This window comes from Juglans regia, chromosome 8 (genome assembly GCF_001411555.2).
Source record: "Juglans regia cultivar Chandler chromosome 8, Walnut 2.0, whole genome shotgun sequence".
NCBI lineage: Eukaryota > Viridiplantae > Streptophyta > Magnoliopsida > Fagales > Juglandaceae > Juglans > Juglans regia.
The window spans coordinates 23,403,658-23,414,981 of record NC_049908.1 but is presented as its reverse complement, the minus strand read 5'-3'; the positions used below and the strand labels follow the sequence as shown (position 1 = coordinate 23,414,981).

At 33.0% G+C, this 11,324-nt stretch overlaps 1 protein-coding gene across 2 annotated transcripts; it reads left to right on the top strand.

The window, feature by feature from the left end:
* The first annotated feature begins 4,741 nt into the window (after nt 1-4,741).
* LOC109006170 (serine/arginine-rich splicing factor SR45a-like) lies at nt 4,742-8,389 on the top strand. Of its 2 annotated transcripts, XR_004802279.1 has the most exons (9): nt 4,742-4,864; nt 4,980-4,999; nt 6,336-6,494; nt 6,636-6,659; nt 6,756-6,855; nt 7,044-7,193; nt 7,280-7,502; nt 7,756-7,825; nt 7,959-7,976. XR_004802279.1 is itself a non-coding variant. In XM_035693538.1 (8 exons), the coding sequence occupies exons 1-8, from the start codon at nt 4,862-4,864 to the stop codon at nt 8,153-8,155; spliced, it is 723 nt and encodes a 240-aa protein (XP_035549431.1). In that variant the 5' UTR covers nt 4,743-4,861; the 3' UTR covers nt 8,156-8,389. The 2 variants fall into 2 exon arrangements, 1 of the variants encoding a protein (XP_035549431.1); XM_035693538.1 differs by lacking the exon at nt 7,280-7,502 and having other exon boundaries at nt 4,743-4,864; nt 7,959-8,389.
* Nucleotides 8,390-11,324: the final 2,935 nt, after the last annotated feature.

Sequence of the window (11,324 nt, the reverse complement as noted above, 5' to 3'; positions counted from 1 at the left end):
GCAGTTTCTTGGCATTTCTTATAATCATCCCCATTGAATTCCATTTCTCTTCAAAACTATTAATGTCATTAACCATTGTCAGTGCATCACCTTCAAAAAGAACTTGCTACAAGCCATCTCAATATAGAAAATAGTGGCTTTAAGAACTGCAATGGCTTCACCCAAAAGAGCATTAGGATACATCTCACGAGTGGGTCTCAATGTTGTTATGACCCTTCAATCCCCATTTCCTTACTATAACCCTTATTCCCACTTTGCATTGAACGTTGTTAATAGCTACATCCCAATTTATTTTGTAGTAGTTTGAGGGAGGTGTTGTCCATTGGAGATTTGTCATAGACTCAGTGTTTTTCCTGCACTCTTAGGAATCTGATGAGAGTATCCTTTGTACACACCTATTGCTTGGATTGATTGGTTCACCAGTGTACAGGGAGGTGTAAGTTTTCCTAAAAGACCCAGGTATTTCTTCTTTTCCTTATCTATTGAGCTGTTACTGCTATCTCTCCAAGTTCCTCTTCATTCATGTATGAACAAAGATGAGCAAGAACTTCCCTGAAAGGTTTCTCCTCAATGATGCACTTCTATAATCTTTTAGAGCAAAACCCCCAACATCTTGTGTTTATCTGCAATTCTAAACAACGTGCCACACTTTCAGGACTTTCCATACGTATTGGACAATTTGGAGAATCCACCATCTTTCTTTTGAACGAATTGAGCTTAGTTGAAAGAGCCTCATGACTAGCTCTAGACATAAACACTTCAACAACATCATTCACCTTGAGCTTCCAAATCTTGGACCAAATCTTTGAGTTGAAACTATTACTCGATGACTGCCCCTTCCTTCTATCTGTTATATCTCCTTGAAGATGATATGCACTTTTAACTTGGAATTTACCATCTACTGTACACCTTCAGGTTAACTTGTCTAAACTATTGCAATGACTTTATGGGAAGCTTGCTGATAATCTCAACCTCAGAGTTAGAGAACATGTCTTTCATCAAAGATGTATTCCAATGCTTAGTGTCACTATCAATTAGCTCTTTCACCTTTGCATCTTTATATAGGGGAGGGGGATTCAAACCCGATTCTCCTATTTGGAGACTAGGTCTTATGGCCTCGTTTGAATTCAAAACTCACCTCAACTAATCTCATCATTACAAGTTTATCAAATTTCCACATAAAATATAATAAACAATTCAATTTTTATTCTACTATTCACAAACCATCTCAACTCATCACTGAATCCAAATCACTCCTTGTTGGTTTTGGTAACTTTTAAAAAGCAAATCCTTACAATTTGGAAAGCAAAACAAAATTTCTTCTTTCTTGGTTCAAAATTGACATATGTTTCTTTCACCATGATCATCATCTCAAATCCTTCCAATGTGTTGTTATAGCCTGTCCCTTTTTTGGACGAGGCTTATCCACCCTCCAAAATGTGTGATGAATGTTGTCAAAGAGAGAGGCGCAATCAGGAAAAATATTAGTGTTATAGATTTTGTTTAGAGTTTTAATTCCATATGTAATATTGAGTGATGCTAACTATGTAATTCTATAAAATGCTACTCATAATCTTCATTCTCATCATCCTATAATATGACATTAGATGATTGAAGATTATTTATTATTTTTTACTTATGAACTTATCATTTAATGTCACATCATAAAATGATGAAAAAACGATGAAAAAATATATGATGAATAGATTTTTTGATAATTGTAGTCATAAATATGCAAGCGTCGTACAATCGTTTTGAAAAAAAATGAATAAATATGGGATTTACATAAAAATAATAATTTTTTAATAGTAGACCTCATTCTTTTTTAAAACGACTGCACGACACTTGCGCTCTCTACGACTACATGTAACATTACTCATAGATTTTTTCTTTTCTAAAAGCATAGGTGTCATTGGGAAGGATGGTTAATAGCAAACAAAAGAGTAAGAAGAGTAATACGATCGAGAACATCTAAGAATTTAAGGTTGTGTTTGGATGTTAAAGTGAGTTGAGTTGAATTGAGTTGAGATGATAAAATATTGTTAGAATATTATTTTTTAATATTATTATTATTTTGAGATTTGAAAAAGTTGAATTGTTTATTATATTTTGTATTGGGATTTGAAAAAGTTGTAATGATGAGTTGAGATGAGTTTAGTAACCAAACTCACCCTAAGGGTATTTTTGGTAAGTGACTTTTAGTTTTTAAATTTTAATGAAATTTTCAATTGTATTGCATTTTGTGAAAGTCAGCATAAAAAAATGAAAAATTGTTTGAACTAAAAATTTTGAGTTTTGCTTTGTGTTTCGTTTTGTAAAAATAGATAGAACGAAAAACTATTTGGGTAAATCTTTTTGGATGTCTTTTAAAATGAGGTTTGTGAAAAAATTTTTGTTTTTTCTATTTTTATCATAAAAATTGAGGCTAAATATGAGATGAAAAAAATATGGACAATTGAATTTAAATACATAAGATATATATTTAGTGAAACTATTTTTGTTCATATCATATTTTTATTGAAATTGGTTAATATATATATATATATATTATACCCTTTTGTACATGATATAAAATGGTATATGATTTTTAATATTTTTTTTTTATCATAATTGAAATAACTGATTTATAATTATTATGAATTTCCCAATTCATTGAATCAGTCTTTATCCAATTTCGAACCCGATTCTAACATTTCAAGCCTTGTTTTAAATAGGATATGCGTCGCATAATAGGTAAAGTTTTGAAAATCATTTTGTTCTAGCTGGCCGAATTTTTTCGTGCCAAAATAGTAACCGGCACGATTATGGGGGAAAATCATTTCATTTTGGTCATAATTCTGACCATTTCAACTTGTTTCGGTTCATTACAGTTGAATTTCAATATTTATACTAGAATGGGGGTTACGATCTAAAAAGATTTTCATAAAATTTGTTAAATTTTCTTTACTTCATTTTCTCAACAGCCAATCACAGAATATAAATACAAAATTCAACAACTATAGAAATTAAGAGGTAGATGCTACTTACTACCTTAAATGGGAGAGAGAATCAGTTTTAAAAGTCTTGGAAGGCAGCCTATGTAGGCTCTCCCTGGACGAAGACGACACTTCTCCCAAACATTCTCTCTCTCTCAAGAAGTGTGGGAATTGCACTATCTAAGGTTCTAGTTCTTTTGGCAAATCTGGATACGGGCCTTAGATTTTATATGGGCTACCTCAACACTAACACTAGCCCATTTACAATTAATAAATATGACATATGATCCTTGCTATTAAGGTTAGATTTAAATAGTAAATTGAAATAAGATGAAAATTAAAAATTAAATAAAATATTATTTTTAATATTATTATTATTTTATGATTTAAAAAAATTGAATTACTTATTATATTTTATAAAAAAATTATAAAAAATATAATAATGAGATGAGATGACATATGAGCATTTCTTAAAAATGTGTCGGCGTCTAAATATTTCATTTCAGTGCTTTAATCGATACAAGAAACATGTATCTCACTTCACTTATAACGAGTCAAATTTCAATAAAAACTAGATCCAAGTCTAATCCATATTTGTAAATAAACGAATGTCTAAAAGGGTCCATTTCAAACTACAATTTTCACTTTAAAGTTTAATCATGATAATTATATTATTGTTGAGTAATAAATATGATTTGATTTTTTTTTTTTGGTTATAATTTGATTTTATATTTGAGTAATGCTATTATGTCTTTTATTATATATCACTTTGTTTTCTTGATGTGACACGGCAATGTGGTGGCATGTGATTTATTAAAATGAGTAATGCTAAATATAGTATGAGTTGTACAAGTGTCGCATATTTTTTTTGAAAAAAAATAGTTCCACCATTAAAAAGTTAACTTTTTATAAGCATTCTATATTTATTCACTTTTTTTAAAATGAGCGCGTAGTGTTTGTATATTTTATGAATGTAAATATCATCTCTTTTTAATTAACAAAAAGATATTTTAGCTACAAAAAGATTCTACAGCAATAAACATACAAGCTGACAAAAAAATAGATCTAATGTATCACATGAAGTCATATTAATTTTGAGTTTATTTTTATGAATTTTTTTTGCGGTTGAAGTAGTTTTCTTTAATTAATATTAATAAATGATTTTGGATCTAATGTATTACATGAAATCATGATTTTAATTTATTAGAATATTCAACTTCTTTCACTAAAATAAGAATAATGCTACATCCACCAGGGATGCAGCATGAGAAAAGCTTAATTAATTAACTTTTTTTTTTAACTTAATTATTAAATAAGTGTTTTCAATGAGTTTATGATTTTTTTAAAAAAAATATTGAAAGAGATTTAAAAAATATTAAAAAAATTGAATATATATATTTTACATTCTCAGATCTTAGTAGGATTCTACTTGGCCCGAGAATTCTTAAAATAATGAAAAATGATATTATGTGGTTTGAGTTTGTAAATATTATTTATGTATTTTATTTTATTTTATTTATTTTATTTTATAATTTTTTTTAATGATTTTTTTTTAATGATTAAGAAAGTCATTATTAATATATTGATTTTTTTTATTTTTTAAAAATATTTAAAGATATTTAAAAATTATTAAAAAAAGAGAAAATAAAATTTGCACCGAGGGCGGCACAATACTACTACCCTAAAATAATTGGTCACTGTATATATTATGTTCTCGACCGTATCGAATCATTCCTCCAATCTATATATTTTCATCTCTTCGTAGTTCGTAGACCGAAAGATTGTAAGTGGGCAACTTCGCATCTCATCGGTGGGTGAAAGCCGAGTCACCCAAAACCCTAATTTCTTCGACCTTCCTCTCTAGGCTTCGCCATCGTTACGCGAAAATGGCAAGCTCTCTCTCCCCCTCGTTGTGTGTGTGTGTATGTGTGAGTATTTCATTTTCGGTGTTATTTGATCGGCCACAGTATCTAAAGCATATCCGGTTTTTTATCTGTGTTGCAGGCCGATTCACCGCGCAGAAGGTAAGCCCTAAGAGAACTTTTATCCGAATTTTCATTTTTTGTACATGGTGTCCTTGTAAGGAGTGTTTTCTTATAATTTTTTTTTCTCCTTATAGGAGGTTCTCTTCTAATGAGATTAAATTGATTTTATAAAGACATTTATTTATGATGTTGGAAGGTGACGTGAAATTCCAAGAAATTGAGAAGCCCGAATGAACTGTCTGTTTATGTTGTTTGCTCACATAGTCGGTATTGACCAAGGAAATCAAGTATATAAGATTTCCTGAGATGATTCTTCTATTTACTCCTTTATTTCCCCTTTCCACATGTTTGCTAAAATCTATAGCGGTGGGTCAAATGATGGGAAAAATACACAATTTGGAGTTGAAATAGAAGTCATTGAGAATTCACATCCGGATGAGCAAAATGTTTTCCTAAATTTTAGCTAAAAATCATCTTTCCCCAAAATTAACCCTAAATTTTACTCATCTTTCGAAAACCCCCAACATCTCACTCTCTATTCTTTCTCTATTAAAATAATCTCTCTCTATTCTTTCTTTATTATTTTTTCAACTCATTTCTTTGTACATCTTTAAGTACTCATTTTTTGTCTTTCGGGAAAAGAGTGAACTTATTATTTTTCACATTTTTTTAATTATTTAATTATTTGTTGTACCCATGTTTTTGATTTTTCATTTGTAACAAATTTTTTTAAACTACTCATCTCTTTAAACAATAATATTTTCAAAATCAGTGCTTTCGAAACAAAAATATTTTAAAAAAAATCATATTTTCACAAATGGTTAATTTTTTTTAAAAAAAAAAAAGAAATTGGATAATCTAAATGGTGACATTTTTTTCACATTTCATCTATAAAAAATTTGAGCATGAGAGAAAGTGTAGATGATTGGAAGAAGAATTTGTTTTATTGGTTAGAATAAAATATTTATAAAAAATGATTTAGGGATGAACAGTGACTTCTCATATTTAAGGAGCCGCTGTTCAAATCCCAAAACTTTCCCCTAAAATAGTCGGCCAGATGGAGAGGGGGTTTTTGTCGAAAATTTAAAATCTTTTACTAAAATTTAGGGAATGAGATGGTATACCCTACCAGATGTGGATTCTCAGAGGAGGCTTTATTTGAAGAGCTTGGAAATTGAAATATCTGATATAAGTTTCAGACACAAAGAAGTTTGTATGGCATCGGCGATGCATAACATCATGAGAACTGGCATCATGGAAATAAGTGCATTTTTCTTTTCCAACAGACATACTCTTTTTACGCTAAACCTACATTTTTTAAGCTGCTGAATTCCATTTTTCATGGTTTTGATATTTTATGAACTAAATACATCAGGTATTCACGGTCCCCTTCCCCTTTGAGAGCTCGATCCAGGTCCCAATCTAGGTCTAGACCCAGATCAAGGTCCAGGTCCTGGTCTAGACCTAGGTCTAGGTCCAGATCTAGATCCTGGTCTAGGCCAAGGCCCAGATCCCGGTCCAGAAGTCGTGGCAGGTTTGTTTTTGCTCCAGCTATGCTTTCATTAGTATGTCAGGGTTGTATCAGTGACACTTGTATGCATACTTTCTCCTATCTCTGACTGTGATACTTTTGTTTGTGTTCTTTCTTGATGGTTGGCTGTTGTATCTGGTTTAGATCAAGGTCTAGAAGTCGTGGCAGGTTGGTACAGAAGTCCTGATATTTGTGTTCAATTCTAGTTGCACAGAAGGCTATTGTTTTAAAGTCTATGGTCTAATCTTTTGAAATATGTGGCAGGGCTGAGCCTGTAAACCCTGGAGATACGCTTTATGTAACTGGCCTCAGCCAAAGGGTCACAGAAAGGGATCTTGAAGAGCACTTCTCTAAGGAGGGAAAGGTTAGTTCCTAAATTGTACTAAAGTTTATTGTAGTTCCCATTCATTTTTATTTTATGCTTTTTTCTTTTCTTGATTAGTTGATTTCTCAATCTATTTTCTACATCTGCTTGTTATGGTACCAGTCATGGCCCTAAAGTAATCTTCCATTCATTCTGTTGATACTTACTTTTCCTCCAATCTTTTTCAGGTAGCATCCTGTTTTCTTGTGATGGAGCCTCGGACACGTGTCTCTCGGGGTTTTGCTTTTGTTACAATGGAAACTGTTGAGGATGCCAACCGTTGTGTGAAATATCTTAACCAATCAGTTCTTGAAGGTCGATATATTACTGTTGAGAAGGTAATTTGATTGTTCATTTAGTGGTAGAACACTAACAATTTGATTAGTTCTCTTTCTTGACCTGGAGGTTTTCTGGCTATATTCAGAACAAATTGCGTCAGCTATGTTGGCAGCAATCAATCAAAGAGGATGAGTTCATCCATGTCAACTTTAGCTTAATCAGTGGCAAGCTTAAACAGCTTATCAAATGCGTCTGATCAACTTAACATAGCAACTATATTGCCCAACAACTATACAACCTCAGCATTCAATTTCAACTCTCAACTAATCAACGGACATTATCAACATCTTTCTAATCAGGCTTTTATGGTATTTCATACCTGGCATTCACTTCATGGAGACTAGTCATGTATACCTGGATGTCCTATTCTTTCTTTCTTTCTTAGCCAGTTTTTAAATATTTTAAACAGTTAAATTTTTTTTTTTTTTAAGTGGCAACAACATGTAGAAATGTCTCCTGGTGTAATTTCTATTTTATGTGAATGATGCCTGCAAGATTTGGTGAAGGCTAATTTGTAAGATGAAACTTCAAAGGAATTGAGGATATCTATTTGCCTTTCAGTCTCGGAGAAAACGAGCAAGAACGCCTACACCAGGACATTATCTTGGGCTCAAAAGTACTAGAGACTTTGGTAAGTTGTATATATGTATTTGATCTGTAAACATGAATTTACTCTCTCTCTCTCTCTCTCTCTCTCTCTCTCTGTGTGAAGCATAAAGATGGATTTGCTTATTCACTTCAATCGATTATTGCATTGGCAACAGGTCATCGTGGTGGTGATCGTGGTAGATATCGTGGACGTGATGAATATCGAAGATCTCCAAGGCGCTCACCATTTCGAGGGGGTCGCGATTATTCTCCAAGACACTCGCCCCATGGTGGAAGGTCAAGGAGGGAGAGGTCCAGGTCACTTCCTTACTCTCCTAGCCCAGAAAGGAGGTACGTTCGTGGTTCTAGGTGATACTTTTCAGTTTTTGGCATCCTCGGTGGAGGGAAGACTTGGGAAGCATGGGAACCCAATTCTGGTAAATGTAATGCTTTAGTTTGTACTGGAGCTAAGCAGCTGTTCATGTTTGGTTAGAAGACATTGGATGTTTTTGTTGTTTAATATCATGTGTGTTGATTGTGGCTCCCGGACCTTTTGTTTTAAGCCGTTGCCTCTGAATTAATAGGATTTTTGTCTTTTGGTTGATGAGACCTTTGTGTGTTGTTTCATTTCAATATCCGTCATCCATTCATGCTATAAGGATTCGATTGGATACTAAACAAATTTCAATTCATATCAACTCATTATTATAAGTTTTTCAAATTTCAATATAAAATATAATAAATAATTTAATTTTTTTAAATTTTAAAATAATAATAATATTATATTATCTTAACTTAATGTAACTCAGTTTAACATTTAAATGCAGTCTAATCATTTAGGAACGACTGTTTGTTAAACGGATATAACTCAAATAAAATTTGTTGAAATTATGTTCTCCATATTATACGTGTTGGAATTTTTATGAATATAATTATTGATATATTTAAAAAATTCAAAATTTATTTATTACAATATATAGATAAAGTAATAATATATAATATAAAAGTTATATTTTTTCAAAATTAATAGCTTAGTGAACAAGTTCCAGTTCTCTTGAATAATGAGTTGGGGAATTTAAAATGTCGTTTGATGTTAAATTTGAATATTTTGAATTTGACTTTTTTTTGAATAAAATTTAGGGTTAAAGTTAAACACCATTCAACACCTGAATTTTTACGATTTTAAAAATTAGATCCCAATTTTTAACTTTTTGCAACATTTATACCTATAATTAAAGGGTCGGTTGGTTAATTAATTATGCCTCCCCCCCCCCCAAGTAAACAAGTTTTCATTCGTATAAGAAAAATATGATACAATTGGAGGGGGTAGGATTCCTCAACATATGTTTCAGTACAATAATCATAGTGTAAATGTGGAGGGAAAAAAGAAAAAAAAAAGACGGATTTTGGGACCAATTTCTTGGTCCTCACTCATGTCCTACAAAGAGGGCGTCGTCTTAAAAGATAGTAGAAGTTGTAGATGCACTGCAGTTTGTTATCTTGGGATATTTCTTGGAGAGATCTCTATTCAATTTTTCAAGATTACCAGCTAGGAAAAGTGATAACATAGTAAAAATTATAATATTGGCTGAACTGATCTACGACAGAACATTTGTTTTCCCGTGCACCTGTGGTGGAGTGTGGAGATCACACGCCAATGGTTGGAAGGTGAGGTGGGGAAGATCTTGAGATGAGGGACTTGTTGGTGTAGCGCGTGTAGCCGGCAGGCTCGTCGAGGCATGACGGCGCCTGAAGGCCATGCGCAAAAAAGTAAGCCGCGCGTGACGGTCACCCGCCGAGATTTTCGCCGCTGTTCCTCATCGTCCCAGTAGATTGGCGACTGTAGGGTTGCGTGGTGGGGTGCATGTCGATTGTTGGTCGCCAGAGTGCGATAGATCTGACCAAAACAGAACTGGTAGAGGGGAGAAGAATAAAAACACTACCATAAAAGCTAAAGTATATAAACAAAGCGGTATCATAAATGGAATGGAGAGGAGGGTGAGAGCCACATTTCCATCCTTCTTTCCGACAGATATTCTAAAAAAAATCAATTTTTTTTTAAAGAGAATTGAGAGTTTCTGTTTCTAAAATCCATGTAAGGCAGCAAATGGCTCGCTCTTGATTGGTGAGTATTGTATGGCTATAGCCTATAGATATGCCGACATAATTTTGTGGAACCCTGTAGGGTTAGATCGTTTTGGCCAACCCTTTTAAAGAGGGGAATAAAAAAATATCTCCACCAATCTATTGTTAGAAGAGAAATACTAGTCCCCCTGCTTGCCCCTCCTGCTTGACGTGGAGTACCCACGTGTAAGAATATTAAATATTTAAAAAACAAAACTTGGCTACAGCCCTTACCCATCGTCCAAAAGCCTTCTTCAAAATCCCAGATCTACAGCCCTTACCCATCATCCACTTCCCAAAATCAAGATCGAGATTCTTCTTCAAAATCTTGGCTAGAGATTCCTCCAGACTTCTTCCACATCGTCCAAAAGGTACTTCCATCTCAGTTCCTTCTTCAAAATCGTCCCTCCTCCTCATCGTCTCCTCCACCTCAATGGGAACATCGTCTCCTCCACATCGTCTTTCGTCCGCATATATTTTTGGGGTTGAGATTTCTGAATGTATTTCCACTGGATTTATTTTTTTGAGTTATTATTATTCAGAAACTGGGTCTTGAGCTCAAAGCCTCAAATGCCCTCTCTGGTATGTGCTTCTTTATTTTTTTCTATTGCTTTTTGTGTGTTTGGTTTTCGATTGAAAGAAATGACTTTTGATCTATTTTTCTTTTTTTCACAAATTGGACTTAAAAATCTAAGTCCAACAACAAATTTCGAACCAACAAAAAATCTAAGCTATTTTGCTATTTTAGCCCGTCATAATTTTGATGGTTGTACGTCATATTGCACAATCCATACCCCTTTTAGATAAAGATTCAGGAAGATCATTCAGCAGCAAACGTGTTCACTTTATGTTTTTTTCAGTTAAATAATCCCCCCTCATTTTCTTTTCATTTTTTTCTATTGCTTTTGTGTGTTTGGTTTTTGGATGAAAGAAATGACTTTTGATCTGCTTTTATTTTTTTCACAAATTGGACTTAATTTAATTTGTGTTCTATCTCTTTGTTGGCTTATAGCTTTTTATAATTCATCTTGTAGATTCCTGGAGGGTTGGAGCAATTCCAAACTTCCCTTTATACTGGTAATTGTAGTAATGAACCATCTGGCATTGTCCAGCGGGATAAATGCATTGGACAGTTAATCTGTCCATTATTGACTAATAAGCGAGATCAAGTTACATTGAATTTGAATAATTCCGTTGAAAATGAGTTTTGCATGAAAGACAAATTTGAGAAATAAAGTACTCCCATAGAAGGTAAAGGTGGTAGGGAAGGAGTCAAATTTAATGATGCATTGAGTAAGAATCCACCACCAGAGTTCACAAATGGAGCCTGAGAGCCTTGAAGAGGAAAAGGGTGTGGAAATAGAAATGAATCAAGTGTCTTAGTCATTACCAGATACCCCTCCTTCGTTTGGTGATAC

Coding starts and splice junctions, on each gene's coding strand:
- LOC109006170 (XM_035693538.1), top strand. Junction 7,194..7,755: donor GATATATTACTGTTGAGAAG/GTAATTTGATTG, acceptor TTTGCCTTTCAG/TCTCGGAGAAAACGAGCAAG. Junction 7,826..7,958: donor CAAAAGTACTAGAGACTTTG/GTAAGTTGTATA, acceptor CATTGGCAACAG/GTCATCGTGGTGGTGATCGT.